The sequence below is a fragment of the Myripristis murdjan genome, chromosome 16 (assembly GCF_902150065.1).
Source record: "Myripristis murdjan chromosome 16, fMyrMur1.1, whole genome shotgun sequence".
Classification (NCBI taxonomy): Eukaryota; Metazoa; Chordata; class Actinopteri; order Holocentriformes; family Holocentridae; genus Myripristis; species Myripristis murdjan.
In genome coordinates this window covers 21,395,912-21,415,629 of record NC_043995.1, presented here as the reverse complement: position 1 = coordinate 21,415,629, position 19,718 = coordinate 21,395,912, and the positions used below count along the sequence as shown (strand labels likewise).

The 19,718-nt window shown below is 43.3% G+C and overlaps 1 protein-coding gene across 1 annotated transcript; it reads right to left on the bottom strand.

Annotated features, from left to right (window-relative positions):
* Nucleotides 1-165: 165 nt before the first annotated feature.
* clstn3 (calsyntenin 3) lies at nt 166-19,669 on the bottom strand. The gene is made up of 19 exons (XM_030072990.1): nt 19,264-19,669; nt 18,221-18,287; nt 16,161-16,283; nt 15,064-15,274; nt 14,675-14,883; nt 13,394-13,543; nt 12,725-12,910; nt 12,325-12,612; nt 11,162-11,274; nt 10,355-10,514; nt 9,495-9,554; nt 9,160-9,308; nt 7,210-7,358; nt 4,580-4,806; nt 4,145-4,306; nt 3,713-3,858; nt 3,051-3,186; nt 2,587-2,771; nt 166-2,453 (listed from the first exon to the last, which is right to left on the bottom strand). The coding sequence occupies exons 2-19, from the start codon at nt 18,285-18,287 to the stop codon at nt 2,304-2,306; spliced, it is 2,871 nt and encodes a 956-aa protein (XP_029928850.1). The 5' UTR covers nt 19,264-19,669; the 3' UTR covers nt 166-2,303.
* Nucleotides 19,670-19,718: the final 49 nt, after the last annotated feature.

The window sequence follows — 19,718 nt, the reverse complement described above, 5'->3', positions numbered from 1 at the left end:
ACATCAGCTGCGTTACCTAATAAACACAACCCAGAAGAACCTCAAATATCCCACTGCTGCCTACATGTAACACTTTACAGCTATTTTGTGATTTTAAATGATTTCTTGTCTTTTGTGAAGCTGCCAAATTCACTGAAGCCTTATCTTAATAAGAAAACCACCCCATGAAGACGTCATATAGTGTTTTTATTATGAATTTTGCAATGTTTTCTGACAGTTTTCAGTAACAATCAGTCAGTATAATCCATGTCATCATTGTATCAATAATTACAGGTAATGTTCCAATAGTAACATAGTAATAATATAAGTCATTAATGCAATGTTTATTCATTCTTAACATTACACTCAAAAACGACAGGCTTTATTTACTGACAGGTTTAGCACTGCACATTGATAGGCTACACAGACAGACAGCAAGAGACACAGAGGGAAAGTGAGGGTAAGGTGAGGGGAAAAGGCAGGGAGGGAGGAAGGAAGGGAAAGGTGAGGAGTAGCACACAGTTGTACATTCATTGACCCAAAAAATAAGGAATGTAGTGGAATGAAGAAGGAAAAGAAGAAAAGGAGATATGAGATGAGAACAAGAGAGACCCTCAAATATCGTCAACTGGAGGCGTGAAAAATGAAGTGAGTGAACGAGAGACGTGACAGAGTACCTTGGTATCACAACAATGTGCCCTCCTTTTACTGTGATTCAGATATTGACATGTTTTTGAATTACAACAATATAACACACAAATTAAGAGACACTCATCAAGCCAATCCTTATCACTACTACTATTATTATCATTATTCTGTTTTCTGATGCTGTAAAGGTGATTACTAAGATGGAAAAAAAACACGATTACTCATCAACCATTAAGTGTAAATTATCAACCATTCCCTCTCAGTGTGCAGAAAAACAGAAAAAGTGGCTGCAATAATAATAGTAATAACAATAATAATAATATCATAGTATTCGTCATTGTATGTACAGAAAATTCATTACAATCAATACAATCAAAACTGCCCAAGCTGAGCTGACATTCTGGAAACAGCAGGGGTAGCATTATGGTATGTATTTGTGTGTGTGTTTGCACATGTGTGTGCATGTGAGTGTGTGTGTGGGTTGTCTTGTCACTTGTGTGCAGTTGTGGTAAGAGCAGTGAAACAGTGCAGTGACAGTCATTTAGAGACATTCCAGAGGTCACTGTGGGGGGGTCAGAGGTCAGGTCACACTGCTTAGCATTAGGCGCTACGATTTTAATGGCACAATCTGAATTTTGCAAAGGTCAAAATCACAGACACACTCCAATCTGAACCAGAGTCACGATAACTCTGGATATCAGCTGCAGCATGGAGGTTAAGATCAGTTCACAGAGCATGACAGTAACGCCAGTTTGGGCTCACACAAACATTGTCTTACCACAGTTTCAACCTACAGGCTTATACATTTTATCTGTGGTGTATTGCTGAAGTATTGTTTTGTGTGAAGCATGCAGATTATGCCTGATAACCCTCAACTCTTATCATCAACCCCAGACAAAATGCGTTTGGGAGATGAAAATAGTCAAAACACCCAAAGAAAAATACCACCAGCATTATTTTTTTTTGTTGTTCTTGATGTTTTTTGTTTTGTATAAGTTTGCAGATTAACCATTGAGGGACTCTGACCTCATCATGAGCCACATGATCAGTAATGCACGACCTCACTGTCTTCACTGTGCGGGTAACGGTGCTGAAGGAATGTGTAGAGAGGGGGTGCAACGAGGGAGAGGGGGCTTGTGCGGCAGACGTCTCAAGTCAGTCTAGGGGAGCGTGGTGGAGAAGTGTCGGGATCAAGGCTTGTGTCTTTGCCTACAGATCTGTTCAAGGCCAGCATGTTGTGGATTGTTTTCAGTTATCATTTCGTAAGAATTTCATTCTGTGTGCAAAACTAAAACATATACAATCTTTTTTTTTTCCTCAAAACAAAATAGTCTCATTCAACCAGTATTAGACTATACAGACACATGACCATCTTGTGATTTCAACTGGTGCGCCACATACAATTTCGGTGGGGTTTGGTCAGGTGGTTAAATTACATTAACTGTATACATTGTGCCATAACATTTACGTGGAGAACAACTGCCTGTTGTCGGCTATAGGTCACATATGGCATTGTGTGTCGGCATATTACAGTGAGTGTGTTGTGCGTAGTGTTTGTAAGCATACATTCCTTAAACTAGAGGTGTCAGCAGTTGTCAATAATAAAACTGTCGAGAGTGTGTGAGTGGTGAGTCGGTTGTGGTTTCCATGAGAACTGGTGCAGAGATACGTCTGGCTCAGTAGCGACGGGGGTTGCCGTCCCTCCCCTCCTTCTTGATGATGATTCGCTGATCGTCGCTAGCATCGTCAGGCGACTCCACTACCTCTTCATCCTCCTCTCCCTCGCCCTCCGTGTCAGCAGAGATGCCCATACGGGACTCATAGGACTGCGGGCGAAGGAGAGTGTTTATGGGACAAAGAAGAAGAAGAAGAAAGAAAGAAGAAAAAAACAAGAGCTAAACAGCTATGATAATCACTATGATGTCACTTATTAACATCAATAACGGATTGGGTTATTACCTCCATAGGATTAACAATGATGGTGAGGGCAGAGTCATCCCATTGGCTACTGCCCTCCTTAGCCCCACCCCTGGCACCTTCACCACGGCGATGGATGGAACGGATTCGGAAAACGCCAAGGATCACCATAACAACCAGGAATCCCACGCACACCATTATGATGACGGTGGCTGCTCCTGGCACCACTGTTGGAAAAAGCAGAGAGATGATCATGTATAATATAGAAATACAGAATCCTCATAGAAAAAACCTAACTTAAATCCTAAAGCTTGCTGGAATGTTAAAATGTGTGGGCAACACAATTCAATTTAGTAATCCCATCATCTAGCCCCGCTGTGCAAGTGTGCTTATAGCAAAAATTATCCTGTGTAACAGGCCATTACACAGTCATTTGTCACACTGCCACAAAGTGGTGCACAAGAGCAGGGAGCACACAGGCAGAGCTGGTGAAAGTGAAACCTCACCTGAGTTGCGGTGTGGATTGGGCAGGGTGTGACCGCTCAGCTCTCCAGAGTGGTGGGATGGATGGAGGAACTGCTGCTGGGAGGCGAGCAAGTGGGACGGGTGGTATAGACTGTCCAGAGAGTGCAGGAAGTTCACCTGAAGACAGGGGGAGAGAAAAATAGAGAAAGAAAGAGATGGTTTGGTTACTAAAACTGTTAGTGGAGATCATACAACAACTAAGTTCGCAGCACTTGTGACTCATTTTCAGGAAGGTCCTAGGGTTGGGTGATATATCGATTTAGTGTTGATATACTGTGATATGAGACTACACATTGTATGGGATTTCGGATATCATAATGTTGTTGTATAAATGTTGTCCTTTCCTGGTCTTAAAGGCTGCTTACAGTAAAAGGATGCAATTTCCTGAACTTATTAGACTGTTCTAGCTGTTCTATTATTTGCTTCTACCTGCTTTATCAACATATCCACATTACTACTGACTGGTTATCAAAAATCTCATAGATCTAAACTCTCTTATGAAAGCACAAACAGCCATCCCTACAATATCTTCACAAAACTGATATTGAGGTATTTGGTCAACATTTGATTTTGTCCATATCGCCTAGTCCTGGTTTATCCTCATGCCACAATGGAGGTATTATGTGATGATGTTTATCCTCACCTCCAAAGTCAACTCATTGCTGGTGTACCTCCCATTCATCTCGGAGCAGGACAGGCGGAACCTCCTCTCGAAGCGGGCTGAGCCCTTGGCTAGACGATAGTGAACTGAGCGCAGCACGTCTTCATACACAGAGATGGATTCAGCACCTAGAGGGAGGAGAGAGCAAAAAGAGGACAGGAAAACAGAAACGAGACAGTGAGTCGATACTGAGATGATGAGAGTAGAAAGAGGGAGGAGGAGAGAGGCATAGTTCATAGCTACATATTGACAGCCGGGGGAGTGGTGAACGATTTTTTACTTTCATGGTCATTAGGAGTCTTTTCATTTTGGCAAACTGAGTCCCAACAGTGCAGAAGTTTTAATACTTAGAAAATATAATTTATTTCTCTATGCCACCTTTGAAAGGAGATTTTATTTTCTGTGCAGCTGTACCTGTGATGGCGATGTAGGCAGTGGTATTGATGATCTCCAGTCCCCTCTCTCGCAGAACATCCATGTCCACCAGAAGCTCCTCCCTCTCCGGGTTAAGCTCCTCCCCCAGAGGCTGAACCTCACAGCCGTCCAAAGTGTGAGCTACAGCATCTGACATTAGCGCTAAGGAGGGAGGAAAAGGGCAGGAAGCAGATTACACAATAATTATCACCATGTGCAAAACAAATAGGGTGCATATCACAGATGGCCTCTTTTGTTATCAGCTCATTTCCATACACATGAGGGTAGACAAGAGGTACGCACACAGATTTGAAAACAGTGTTAAATCTCCATAAATTAGGGTGTTGCAGAATTGGAGCTGTTTCAATTCTGGGTTTAGATTTTAGATCTTTAGGCCTCTCTGGATTTTAGAGACAGGACTCTCCGCTGACTCACCTCCACCCTCCATCCCCTGTGCAGCCGTGTTGACAGCGTGAGACAGGGAGCAGACGATCCTGAGCTCTGGGAAGAGGGGGACACCGCGGGGGCCTTCAAATTCAGGGGCAGGACGGGCCAGATGGGGGCCAACACCAGACAGAGAAATCTGAGGGGCGTCAGGCTGGAGGACCACCAGGTAGCCCTCCAACTGCTTGAGGGACAGACAGCTCTCCTCACTGAAACATCTGGTAGGGAGGGAAGGTGTGTGTGTGTTAGAGAGAGATAGAAAAAGAGAAAATTACCACCTCATCAGCTAGTTTTCTATTTTCATTATACCAAAATAACTGTGTTTGCAATCTTTTTGGTATTACAAACAAAGCGATTGTCTGATTGTGGTTTAGAAAATTTGCTTATATTTCACTGTGCAAAAAAAAAAAATGTATAAAAGTGATACCATGTTTTTATCATCAAACATACTCTCGGCTGCAGAATTACCCTTTAGTTCCCTAATTCCAACGTGACTATGCTTAACACTGGTCCATTGTGACACTGAAAACAGCAAATGTCAGACCACAGTAGCTCTGCTGTTACAATGCAATTTTCCTGCCAGAAAGTAAGATCAAATCAGATTGATGACGGGCAATTCAAATATATTTACCCATTTGCACAATAATTCAGCATCAATTTTGAAAGTACTTTAAGCGATGTGTGTGTGTTAGATTTATACTATCTGCACGAGGGAGCAGCTGCTTCTATCGGCCTCTCCAGAAGGGCCTGCTGTTCAGCCATCTGGGTAACTCCTGGCTTCAAATCAGTCTAATCTTAACACACACAGTAAAACATGCTGAAAAAAAGCTCTCAAACTCTTGACCTCAAACTAAGCTAAAAAATCTGCCAAAAAACACACAGCCAAGCCCATGACCTTGAATCAGTGCAATCTTAAAAACACTCTGGGGAAAAAAAAAACTGTGAAAAAAAAAAAAAAAAAAAAAAAAGCTCCAGCGCCTACTCGTGGCCTGGTAATCATTCTAATCTTATAAACAGGCAACAAAAACAACAGTCCCCAAAGACAGTCACGGCGATATCTGTAAAGGCTGAAAATTCGATAAGAGCTGTTCTGTCAGTGCTCTGTTGCTTTCACTTCGAATACACAATATACAACATATACACTGCGCTGTACTTTCCAAAGTGAATTAATATTTCAACAACAAAAAGTGGCTGCTAAAGCCAGAGACCGAGGTCAGAGTTGTTAAGCATGGTTAAGCATTAAAATAAAGTAGGAATAGAAATAACTAGAAATATAATGGCATAGAGTGTTTTGCAGCCAGTCTGAGATTATTTCAGAATCAGAATCAGAAATATTTGATTGACTTTCAGTGGGTGATGAACAATATAATGGAAGCAATGTCACAGTAAGACTGCCAACACAAATTTCAATCATGTAATATGACCAAGATATATATTGTTAAATTGCTGTCTGGCTGTATGCAGTCATTCAATTTGCAGAATTCATTTAAAGTCATGACTAGCACTTTTATTAAATACTCTGATTGAGACGCTGATTATTGGCCACTAGAAGCAGGATCATTTCTTTAAAAAAATGTTCATCGATCAAGAACCTGTAATCAAAGTTGCATGTAAGCAGTCTGTATGTAAGTCTGGTTCTTCAAAATAAAAGCGAGGTGGTTTACTGGTTGGTTTACTGTTAATTGGTCTATGTTTAAAAAATGGACATGCTAAACAGTGAAGCATATGAGGTTTATTTACTGCTTCAACAGCTTTACTAGATGCTTGAATGCTACTTTCATCACCATTGTCGCCTACATGTCACTCTGTCACAGCATGACTCTTGAGATAGGATCTAGATTATTGTGAATCATAACAAAAAGATTAGATATTCCTCATTATCTCTTGGTGTGACTTAACCTCAGTATAATCATCTCTTTCATGCAATAGCAGTCCTTATCACAGAGCCAAGACAAGTTCTATGTGTTCAATGTCAGGAGTTCAATGTCCATCGGATAATTGGGGGCACAATAGAGACAGTAGTGTCTGTAAGATTACTCGAGATTACAAAAACAAAAAAAAAACAAACAAAAAAAAAACAATCCGACCTTGGATGCTGCACTGTTTACATATCATCAGATTATGATATTCAGTGCATTCCAAGAGATCTTGTGGTGTACCCATTTCGTCTCAACTTTGTCTCTACTTGCCACATCTGCTTCCTTTTCACCTAACGATTTCCTACATTTCACAACAATCCCAGAGAATGGGTGTGAACTTGTGATAGACTATACTTAGCCAGCCAACTTGTTAGTGAACACTGGGCCGTGTCTATGATCATGGTCATACTCCTCACTCGCATGTCTTGAGGATGCATTGCATTACTGTCAGTGACGAAACTGTTAACACTGGCTCTTCTGTGATGGATTTCTCCCTGTATGATTATTGAACATTGCTACAATATGATGAGTCTAGAAAGGAGCCGTTACTCTTTAATTCTGAGAGACTGACATTAAAACACGATGTTTGATGTTTAAGCGCTACAATCAATTTTCTGCTATCAAACAGTGTCTACATTTGGTGAGTCATCCAAGGGAATAATTAATATTCTTGTGTGTGTGTGTGCGTGTGTGTGCGTGTACCTCAGCGAGGTGGTGAGTTTCAGGGGTCTGACTCCAGGAGTGGCGAAGCGTAGTGAGTTTCTGTAGGTGACCTGCTGCACGGCTCGGTTAAAACTCTCAATATCGTCTCCCTCCAACACTAACACCGACTGGCTGGGGTTTACATGCACCTGCAAGGTCAAAAGTCAAGCTTTACACTTGAAACAATCTCATTCATTCAGATCAAAATTAATGTGACATTAATTTAGTGAAGCTCAGAAAAAATAGACATTCCACAGTTTGTAGAGAAACTATCCTTCTGTAGAAAAATATGAAGCAGTGAGAAATGTTCAAAGAACAAATTGAAACTTGAAACTCATTTATTTGCTCATCACTGGTGTAACCTGAGATTTTCATGCTTTATGTTGAAATGATACCAGAGTAATGAGAAAACACTTTCAGCTAGGGCTGGGTGATAAATCGATTCATTTGACATACCATTTTAAAACGACACAAAGAATGGCTGAATCATAAAATCGAGATTTTAGAGTGGTAGTTGAGAATTTTACACACATGTAGTGGTATTTGTTGTTCTAATCGAGTGTAATACATCCACCATCAAACAATTTTGAGCAGCGACACTCATACACATTTGTTTTGGTTTTACTGTCAGTGCTCTTTTCAGCCTGGAAGTAGTGGATAGAAGGAATTAATGAACCAAACTTGATGGATGTATTACACTGACATGGATCAACAACACGACATGTGTAAAATTCTGAGCTGTCACTACAAATGTAATAATGTGGGGATTTACAGACACTCGGCGCTTTGTAAAACAAGTCCCAGTCCACTCAATGCACTCATCTACACAGAACATACACAAAGCTGCATGGGCAACTAACAAATCATGTGTTCACACAGCCAAAGATTCACATCTGTCACACTGCTACTCAAAGCCAATAGGCTGCAGAGGCTGACATTTTTTTGGGAATCCTGTGGGTCTTGGAATTCCTGTGAGATTCCCACAGGATGGGAGTCAGTTTGACTGTTCATCATGTGACTGGGACGGGACAGGAAAAAAAAGTCAGTGTGAGGATGTCACAGGAATCAGAATAACAATAGGTACATATGAATATGCCGATGAGCACCCCAGGTATGCTGTGGCCGCCCAAGTATAATTCGAACCATTCAGAGTTTCTCATTAACGCCACAGTTTCACATCACCACCAGCCCCTTCGTGGTCACCGTCACCATGTAACCAGCATTTTTGTTTGCTGAGACAGACACACAGTTTTAATCATGTTGTTAGTAGGGTTGGGGGGACCAAGGGAAAAGCAAGGTGAGCAGGTTAAAATAGTTTGTTTAAAAATACTAAATTAAGGTGGAGAATTAAGTAGAAACAGGCTAATGCATTCTCTCAAACAATTTTGACAGTTGCAATTGCTAATTAACTCACAGCATTTCACTATGCTGACAATCACAATGAAATATTGTGTATTTATGTGTATATTTATATGCAAAAAAACATAATGAGAGCCTTGCAAGAGCAGTTATTTGTTTGTTACTCTTGGCAACTACTGTGCACATAGGCAGACTATTTGATACCGTGTCATTCATTGTTTTCCATTCTAATAAAGAAACTGCTTATTTGAATTATGTCTTGGTCTTTTATATTTTGCTTAAAGAAAAACAGGAAACATCTCCAATAAAATCGTGAATCATGAAAAGTTTCCAAAAAAACAAAAAACAAAAAAAAAACCCACCCGCACTTTCAGCCGACATGCTACCTTTTGGTGCCATTTGAAGGTAGGTTTTTCTCTGGCATGCGAAATCGATTTAAATGTGTTTACTGAAGATATACCTTCATGTCAGGGGTAAACATAACTCACTTCTAGACACAATCTAGATAGGAGCCGCAGGTAAATGGCAGATGCAGAAGGCGGCTTTGAGTATCCTCTCTCAATGCAACGTTCTACTTTCGCTTGGTGTTACCTTCATGCCAGAGCCCAAAGTCTCCAGGTCTCCAAAGTCCAGGCCCTCCCTGCAGGCATACAGACACTCCACCACACTGTGTGGCTCCACACTGCCGGGACGCACCGTTACCCCTGACAACAGACCACGGTAACCGCCGACGTACTTCCCTGAGGACCACAGGTAAAGTCCAGCATGAACAAATACAATACATACAGACACACACACATACATGGTTTATTATGCACATGGTGTAAAAAAAAAAAAAAAAAGACAGAGAGGCACCCAATTCAACATCAAAATACAGTAAACTGATGAAGACAGGCAGACAACTGAGTGAAAACAACTGAAGTCACCTGAGTCTTTCCCCTCTGGGATGCTGTTGTTTACAATCTCCTTCTGCTTCTCTTCTGGCTCTGTGGGGAAATATGGGTGATGGGCAAAGGAAAATAGAAAAAGAGAAAACAATAAGAAAGAGTAAGAGAGAGGTACGTGTTGAAGTAGGGGAAGAAGGTGTGAGTGAAGGTGCCAGAGGTTGAGATTGACAGCGAGAATGAAAAAATAAAATAAACGTGAGGAGGTGCAAGTGAGAATATAATTGTGCAGACGAGATTCAAAGATGCACCATCTCCTCATTATCTAGCAGCAGCTGCTGCCACACAGACAGCGGCGGCTCAACTTCGACTGCGGATAAGAGTCTGTATGACTGTGCGTGCGTTTCTCACCGCTAATTGGCAGACATAGTGCCCCATTTTAACTGTTAACGCTGGTGTAACTGGCAGGCTAACTGTCTGGTCTTCTTGCTGTTCTGTTCCCCTGAATAATTGATAAGTCGGTTATATTATTAGCCCTCAAAGACACAATACATCCACCAAAAATATAGCTGAGTGAATCGAGGAAGTGAACGGCGCAAGGCAGAGTGCCTTGGCAGATTGTTGTGAGGCGCCTTATGAGTGTTTAACTTGCCAATGTGTATGCCAGAAATGGCAGGCTGCTATCTTTGGTCCAGTGCCGGGATGCGTCATTTAAATGACGTTTCAGTGACAAAGGGATGCAAAGGAGGATGCAAATAGCAGAACTGCTGCTCATGGCATTTGCTTAAAAATGTTCAGGCTTTGTTAAGTTTGCATTTAATTCTGTCATTCAACTGCAATGTGTAATTTGAGGCTCCACTGTGTCTCTGCAATATGAGAAATGGAGTTATTCAGCTTCTTACCCCAGCAGGCACCAATGACCATTCTCTGGCGGGGGGCTGGGTTGGGGATGGCTCCGTTGTCATGGATAAGGGCAGGGTCAAAGGTCACACCATCGACGTATAGGGTCACTGAGGGGAACTGGACGCTGAGCGACAGATGATGCCACTCACTATCACACACCTGTTGGACAGAGATAAGCCGGAGTCACAAGCCTGAACAAATGAAACCGGTGTACAGCCACATTGAGGGTTGAGGGTTTTACATTTATTAGTGATACCACACTGCATCACTGTAAATGTTAAAGAAAAAAAAAATATCCTGCCCATTTTATTTTAGCTGTTTTTGTACAGATATAGTGGAAGCAAAAGGAAAAGAAATACAAGAGAATGACAGGACAGAAGGGATGTCAAGACACGGGCACAGAGAAGCAGGGAGATAACGACAGAGGGGCAGGAAAGAAAGATTGGGGTAATAAGATGCAGTGGTTCAGACAGAGGGATTTGACAAATCTTCTCTGTATCGGCTCAGCATCCCTTTAATCCATGCTAGTTCAATCTGTCTGGGCCCAGTGGCTCCAGTCAAAACATGTAACCACCCCACCTCATACACACACAAACACACACCCACGCCCCCATGGATGCAGACGACACACAAACTTTATCACATGATTCCGGCTCAAAATGGAAACACCTCAGCTGGGAGGCATTTGTTGCAGTTTATTAATTAAGTATTCCAGTGTTAGATACACTCAGTATCAGTTTCATTTTAGGAATGAATACAGAGGAGTTGAGAACATCAGAGCCAAGCCGCAGCCGTTCCCCCAGTACCTGCTCCAGTTTCCAGAGGAACTTGACGGGCCGTGCAGCGGAGACATCGGGCCAGTAGAAGAGAGAGAGACGACAGCCATGGACAGAGAGGGAGTAGTGGGAGAAGGAGTCGTCTGCAGGCCCAGGGGAGAGCAGAGAACAATCGTCAAAGGTTACTACTAGTACCACACATTTTTCTTTATAGAATAACCACAGCATGAGTAGGGCTTTGTGATATACTGACATTATATCAGTAGGCTACCGACATATGATACTAGGTGTCATCTGGGATTTTGGATATCATAATATCATTATATGACATAAGTGTTCTATTGTCCTGGTTTGACAGGCTGCAATTTTCTGAAATTACTAGATTGTTGTGGCTGTTCTGTTATTTTCCTCTACCTGCTGGTCATCACATCCGCATTACTAATTACTGTTTATCAAAAAATTCATGTTTAAATATTTTATGAAAACACCAATAATCATCCCTGCAATATCATCACTATTAATGTTGATGTATTCAGTCAAAGATATTGTGATCTTTGATTTTGTCCGCATCACCCAGCCCTGATCTTGAGTTTATTTCTAATTTTTATTCCTACATAATCATCACTCTCATTCTCTCATTCCATGCGCTGATTTATGTTTGTGGACTTTTCACAGTCAGAGGAGATTTGCTTAGCGCGCTACTTTTCCTGCAACTCCCTGCTTCGCATTCAAACAGCTGCACATATTCACACGCAGGAGCTGCCCAACACAATTGCAGTGTTTTACTGTTGTTCTTCTGTCCACTGTGCAGCTAAAATGGAGCAGTCGGGGTTTAAGTGACTGTTTCAAGAGCACCTTGATAATAGTCCTTGAAGGTGCAAACAGTGTTACTTATTCACTTTCCGAGTCAAGATTTTTCAAGCCACTCTAGGGATTTGAACCGCTATCTTTATAAGTTTTTGATGCCTGATGCGTGGGTGACAAAAGTGAGGTAGTAATGTGTTTTTCACCCTTTCTGACTTAAAGGTGACACAATGTTATCCACACGTTTGGAATCACTTTTAGGACATTCTCAAATGCCATGAGTTACACAAAGCAAGAATACTGAATATGGAATATTCCATCATGAAAACTAATGAAAACCATGTTATTGGGATTAAAATGAGCAATTGCGACTGGCAGAGGGAACACACCATTCTTGACAGTGCTGCACACAATAGTTTCCTCTTCCTTGTGACTTCCTCTGGTCTGACTGGTTGCAGGCTGGATGTTAGCTCCGCCCCTTCGCATCCACAGCTGGAGGGTGAAATGGTCGCCCGACACCGCTGAGACAACCGAGTCAGGCACCACGGCAACATGGGTGGAGCCGTTGAAAGAGAAAACCAGGGATGAGTCGGAGGAGGGGAGAGTGGGCAGAGCTGCGGTCCAGTTGGCTGCTGGGGATGGTGGTGGGAGGAGGTCCACCTCGCCCCTGACAGCACCTGACATGGGCGGGGGGGAGAAAACAGACCAAGTTAGTAACGAGCCAGTGATCAGGACATATGATCCTTACCCCATGCGGTCGTATTTTTTCAGAAGCAAACCAGAACCCACCACACAGTCGGCGCACAGATCTGTCTGAGTAGCTGTCTCTGTCACAGCCCTTCCCAATATGGCCCGTCTGGAGCTCCACGGTGGCCTGGATGTTCCACACAGTCTCTTCGCAGGTCTCCAAATGCAAACTGGGGAACAGGGGGATGCTGCCTGACCCAGGGGTGTACTCTACACGCTTGGTCCACCCTGAAAAACAGACATCATACAATCCGTGTAAATGAAGCATCGCAGATCCACAAACCGTGAAAGGTGTCACTAAACCGGGCCTCATTGTGCTGCAAGGAGTACGGATCCTATTGTCTCTGTTTGATCTACTGTCAAATGATCCAAAGGAAAAGAACACTGTGGTACGTTTTGTTCTGCACATGCATTGTCATTGTTTAATTAACCACCTTCCCTTGATATTACTGGGCCTCGGCAACACTTCCTTCTCTCTTTCTATAAACATGCAAAGGTGATTCATCCAAGCTGGGCCGGTGTTTAAAAGGAGTTGGTAAACCAGCCCACACGATTCCAACCCATAAACACATGAGGTATTGTCTTCCAGAAAACACTAAGCCTCAGATACCATTAAACATATCACTAAACCCTCTCCCATCCACCTAGAGGGGAGATTCATTCGAGCATGAGAGTCAGGACAGCAATGGTGCATTCAGTGGTATTGATTACCGATCCAGCCAGGTTTGCAGGACGGCTTGACTGTGACAACGACCTGGGCGTCAGCCTGAGCACGGTTCTTCCCACAGTCAAAGGCGGTTACCCAGAAGGTGTGAACACGCTGACGCTTGGAATCAAGTGGCTCTGTGTTTTTGATGTTGCCTAGGAGACAGACAGAAAAAAGAAAGAAAAAGAAAGAAAGAAAGAAAGAAAGAAAGAAAGAAAGAAAGAAAGATATGTAATATAGAAAGGGAGTTGTCATCAACAACCATATGCATTCAAAAGCCCAGCACGAAATACACTGAGAACCTATTCCATCGCTCATACGGCACATACAGATTTCTTGACATTCACAATGCCATTCAGTGCGCTATACCCAGAAACAAAAAGACAAAGAGCAGAAACAGCGAAGATAAATGACAGAGCACAATTTCCTGTTTTCCAGGATAAAGGGATAGCACATAAGTATGAAGAGAACCTCGACATGCCAGCTCCAAAATAGGTAAGAGAACAGATGCTCTGACATGGTGAGGGGAAAAATGGAGGATCAAAGAGATAGGGGTGAAAAAGAGGAGACAAAGTAGACAAAGAGAATAGACAATGACAACCCTACAGCATCTGAACAAGGTCAGAACAAAAGGTCTCTGTGCTGCCGTACCAGTCTGACCCCAAAAAATAAAGAAGCTGCTCATCCACTGCAAAATCCTTCAAGTCCCAATTCTGCACAGTCATGGTAAAACGGAGTCCTGTGGAAATCCGTCTCCCCAGATGCTGTTGTCATATTACAGAACGACCATTATTGACCTCGCGCCAACCAGTCAATAAGCTGAGATGAAGTTCTTTTAAATTCAGCCTTTTCCTAAGAAGAGGTTTACTGTAAGTTAGGACTGGTTATGGACAGCGGGAGGCTATATTCAACCCAACAGCAGCGCCAATGTTTATGCAGTGACAGAACAATTGTCCACCCACACAAATTCTATTTTGAAATCTCTTGGCATCTACCTGTGCGAGGAATTAAGTACCTGCAATTCCTATAATACTGATGCAACACAGACATCAATGCCTCAGTGGTGACTGGTGTGTGTGTATGTGTGTGCGCATGTGTGTGTGTGTTCAATGTCTTGAGGAAAGCAGTAATTTAGCAGTGGAATATTGAATTGAGTGCTTCCATTTGCAACCAAGGCCATTTGAAGTACCTAGACTGCAAATTGGGAAAATAATACGGCCTCTCGTGCAGGTATTGTATTTTTGCAGCACAGACAGACGATGTGAATATTGTTCACAGTCTCTCACCGTCGTTGTCAATGGCAAAGGGCACGTTGGGAGTGATGATGTCATAGAAGCAGATCTGGCTGTACTGTGGGGAGCAGTCGGCATCCAGAGCCTCGACACGCACGATACGGTCAAAGAGACGTCCTTCTGGGACCGAAGCCTCATAGCGGCGCTCTACAAACACTGGGGAAAACTCATTGACGTCGTTCACACGAACATGCACAGTGGCCCTGAGGGAAGAAGAGAAAGATGAGGAGTGGAGATAGACACGGATTATTCTAACAATAGGCAGGCTGCATAGTCTGAGAGTGGAGCACAAAGCCAAGAGAGCCTCACATACTGACTTTTATTATGGAATAAAAACTTATTCAAATTAGATGGGGGTGGGAGGCTGAATGTTCAAAACTGACTTGTGGGATTTTTTGCTGTTGACGCCATCAGGCCCCTCTCCACAGTCGTAGGCCTGGATGGTGAAGCTGTGCTCCCGCTGGCTCTCGCAATCCAGCGGCTCTTTGGACCGGACCAGACCTTCACCGGTGGATCGGTCCAACACCACCGCCTCAAACTGGACCGAACCTGAGCCCGATGGACCATTGTGCACTCGGAAGCCACAAATCTCACCTACGTGAAGGAGGGAGACAGTGTGAGTGAGGAAAATCACTGGAGACAGTTGCTAAACAATGTCAAAGTGTTGTTCGTGTAAAGAGTGCAGAGATATATCTGGAGGATTCTTTGAAGTGGCACTTTATTTATCTTTAGTAAGCCATCATTACAAGAATAGAATAGAGTGGCGTTGATTTACAAAATAAATCTCATAAAACAGCACCTGATAGCCATCCCCCAACGCCTGAAATAAACCAAATAAGTTTTAAGGAACCCTGGAGGTAATCTTAGTGGATCCATTATAATTTGAGTGTACAATGAATATTTCCATGAACTGAAAGTGTTCCCACTGCAAACATGATAATCTTATTTCAGTGTGCAGCAGAGTAAAGCTCTGCTGACAGCTCCTGCAATGAAAGGTTGAATTACACTGAGGGTCTCTTGGAAGGTCTAAAAATAGTGGACTCAGTGATTGATTTCATTTCTTTTAATATTTGGAAAGCCTATAAAAAGGCTATATCTTGCTGTCAGTAGGAGTGCCCTACACTCAAACCTTTTCTGGCAAAATCAGGATTCTATGTGTGGGGATTTATGCATGTATATGAACATAAGGTATAAGTAGCCAATAGAAATACTACATATTTTCATTTTGGTCAGAGAGCTACAGTGCCATCCTGTTGCGGTAAGACCTGAGCAAAATCAAAGTTAAATAACTTTCAGTTGCAAATGGCTTGACAAGGACTTCATTTGGCCTATTTTTCGAGGAAGCCAGTTTTGAGGCTTTTCAAGCAAATTTTTGCACGTAATATACAAGACAGAGGTTTGTTTTTTTTTACTTTTTGGCCATGCAGGCCTGACCTGCATCCTATTTTAGTCCACCCCATTGTTACTGGTGTGTTTTTACCGGCATAATGCAGTGGGGCATCTTTGTCCAAGGCAAAGAGTGGGGGATTGAGCAGCACGGTGTTGTCGTTCTCCATGACAATCCCCTGGTACTCTGTCTCAATCCATGGCTTGTGCTTATTGGCTGAACGGCACAGAGAGAAGACCGAAGAGGCTTTGGGTTAAATGGAACAATTAGAAAGAACAAACGTGTCTATTTTTAACACTCCATTATGGGTGAGGACATTGAGAGAGTGTGCATGACTGCAGGAACACACAATGTATGTGTGTGTGACCACAAAGACAAAATTTAATCACATTCACACACACACACACACACACACACACAGATTGCTCTCTCCCTCTCTCTTTGCCCCTCCCCCTTCTCTCTTTCACGTCAAGTGCCACTCCACACGCCTTGCTGGTTGGCAGTCTGATTAAAACCAGTCAGATTTCACCTTATCGCATGGGGAGAAATATATTTCACATATCAATTAGACCAACCAGCCCGTCACAGGCATCACACAACATCCTGAAAAACACCCAAGTCACAATCACATGTCAAAGGTTTACTGTGAATTCACCTTTAATTGCAAATTAATTATTAATTCCTTTGCCGAATGTTCTCTGCTGCATGATCAAAGGCCAAGTTAATGAGCTAGAAGGATGACGATTTTACACTCCAACAATCAAAGAGCAAAACAAAAGCCTGAGTGCCGTCTCTCTGCCATCCTCAGTCACCAACACCGAAACCACAGAGTCTGAACTCCGTAGGCAGAAGCACAGCTCTTCTGTTTGGCAATTATGCTGTTATCTCCGCAGCAAATTTTCCAGAAAATCTGAATGGAGCAAATTTGGCCCTCTCCTATGTGAGAGGAGAGGTGGTGAGAGGAAAGCGCTGTTGCTACTGAATCTGATCAAGCTGCGCTCATCAAACACATTCATCCTCTCTTCTCAAGGTCCAGCCTGATGCTGTCTCCTCCTGCTCCTCCTGCATTGCCACAATCCCCTGCCCTGTCCCTTTTTTTGGTCATTTATCTCCGACCCTCTGTCTCCTCAACTCATCCTCTCCCTCCCCCCTCCCCTCCCTCCCTCTGCTATATAGCATTAATCTGAGCATCAGGGCGGTGGATTACATCCGGGATTACAGATTGAGAGGCATCCCATTCCATCCCTCTCTCCCTGGCACTCTTCCTCTCTCTGTCACTCTATCTCTCCACAACATCCCCTCATACTCACCCACCCCTCCTTCCCTGTCTCCCTCACACACAAACACTCCTCTATCTCTCACTCTCCTTTTTTTCCCTGTGTCACCTGATCTCACGTACCACCTCTCTCCCCTCACCCCCCCCCCCCCCCTCCCCACCTCATCCTCTCTCCTTATCAGTCTGTTTCCTCGCTGCAAACTGTTGGTGTCTGTGTCTTTTGACTAGCCTCTGCGTCCTCTCCTGTCACCGCTTCTACTTCTTCTTCTTCTCTCGTCCCCTATTCTTCCCTATCTCCCTGCGTTTCCGAGACATTCCATCTCTCCTTCAATCTTGCTCTCCTTATCTCCCTGCATCGCTCCTCTCCACCTCTCCTCCATCTTCTTCTCTGACATTCTCTCTCCACAACGTCTGTTTCCTTCTCCTTCTCCAGCATGAGAATCATTGGAACAATGATGTTGAATCAGAGGCATGGTTATTCAGGATGATAAATTTGCTACAGAAGGGGAGAAAGCAGATTTATCATCCCTTCACAGTCACAGCACTGATGGAACACACACTTGTGCACAGGGTGATCTTCACAATATACAAAATATATAAATATGCACAATTCCAATAGGCAAGTATAAGTGAACACAGGAAGACAAGCAATTTTCAAAGGCATCTGACATGTAATCAAGAATTTCAATCAATGCAATATACGGACTTATTATTACACAAATGAGGGGCTGAAGAATTCCTTACAAATAAAAACCAGGAGCATTTCAGAGAGAAATGGCTCTGTCCCCGAGCACCTCCACAGGTTTCTGTGCTCCCATGGTAATTGACACATCATCTCAACACTCACAATTAACAGTCAAAAGGGTGAGGAACTGACCTTTGTTGCCACTGGCAACCGAAGTCAAGCAAAGGAGGAGGAAGGAGAGAAAATTCATTCTGTCCATCTGAGGGAGGAAGGGAAAGGTGGATGGGGGGGGGATACAATACATGCATTAGCAACTGATCAGAGCTGGAATAAAGAGGCAGAGATAGCAAGACAGAAAGACAGAGGCAGAAACAGAGATCACGCCTACCCAGATAAACGCATGGGACATATTAGAGACACAGAGGTTTTTGTGATGCTGATTTTTTTTTGCAAGGAAAGCACTATGAAAGCTGTGTGTGTAGAAAAGATTGTTTGCGACCTTTGAGTGGAGGACTATATGGGCAAATAAGATTGCAAGTAAGCATCACCCCCCTCCCTAAAATAATGAACTACATTTGGAGCTGCACGTTTGAATCAAACTGCATGCACAAACCAGCAATCCATGAAATCTATTCCTGTTCCTCAGCATGCTAAAGTCTGGTGGTTATTCTGCGTTCCTTCAAAATAAAATGAAACGCTTGCAGTTTTGGTAGAATAGGTTAGCCTTACAGAGCACGCACACACCTGGTCGTGCGTGTGCATCACCAGAAAAAAAAACGTGTGGGTGTTATCAAACGTTTTAATTGTGGTGTGGAGGAAAAAAATGCGGTTGCTGTCTGAGGCAGGTGCCACAATTAAAACATTATTCCTTTGGATTTCTGAGCTCTGTTTGACATAATGAGCCCAAACAGTTTTCATTGCAGCACCGACCCTGGCAAAGGACAAGCTATAAAATATTCCATCAAAAAGAATCGTGGAAATACAAGCCTTAGACTGGGATACGAGCGGCTCCTTCAGTGCACAGGTTGGCTACAGGAGAATTCAGGACCACAGACATGCGTAACCTATGCGACAATAATCAATCGATTTGCAACGGGCTGCTACTGACACACATTCAGCTTTGGCTCCACGGATGCCTGGCAATGCTCCGACCCCACAGCACCGAGGGGGGGTGAAATGCCGCAGATATGTGAGCTAGTTAAACCTGAAAACTGACGCTTTCGATTTCACATTACCGTGGTGAGTGTGGAGATGCTTCTGGTACCCAGCGCTACCCTCGCAGCATCCGCCTCTCACGCCCCTGCCGCTCGGCAATCCCCCGCAGGCAAAAGAGACCAAACCCCAGGTAACACCGCTGCTCTTCTTCAGGCGATGCTCAAATATGCCAGAATCTTAGACTGACGTTAGATTGGGATATGAGCGGAAGACAGAGAGACCGATGCCCTTGTTTTCGGCTGTGTGAAGGGAGGAAAAAACGCTGGGAATATTACGCTGGCGTCCCCTCCCTCTCGGCGTTTCTTAACCCGCCCACACTGCGTCCTTCTCTTACTCTCTCAGGCCCCCACCAGCTCCCTGCCAGATTGCTGCTCTTGCTTTTTTTTTTTTTTTTTTTTTTATTGAATGCACTGGGAGTGACTCAGACCCCCAAACACAGCTATTCATCTTATCACGTTAATTTTCATCTGTCCCT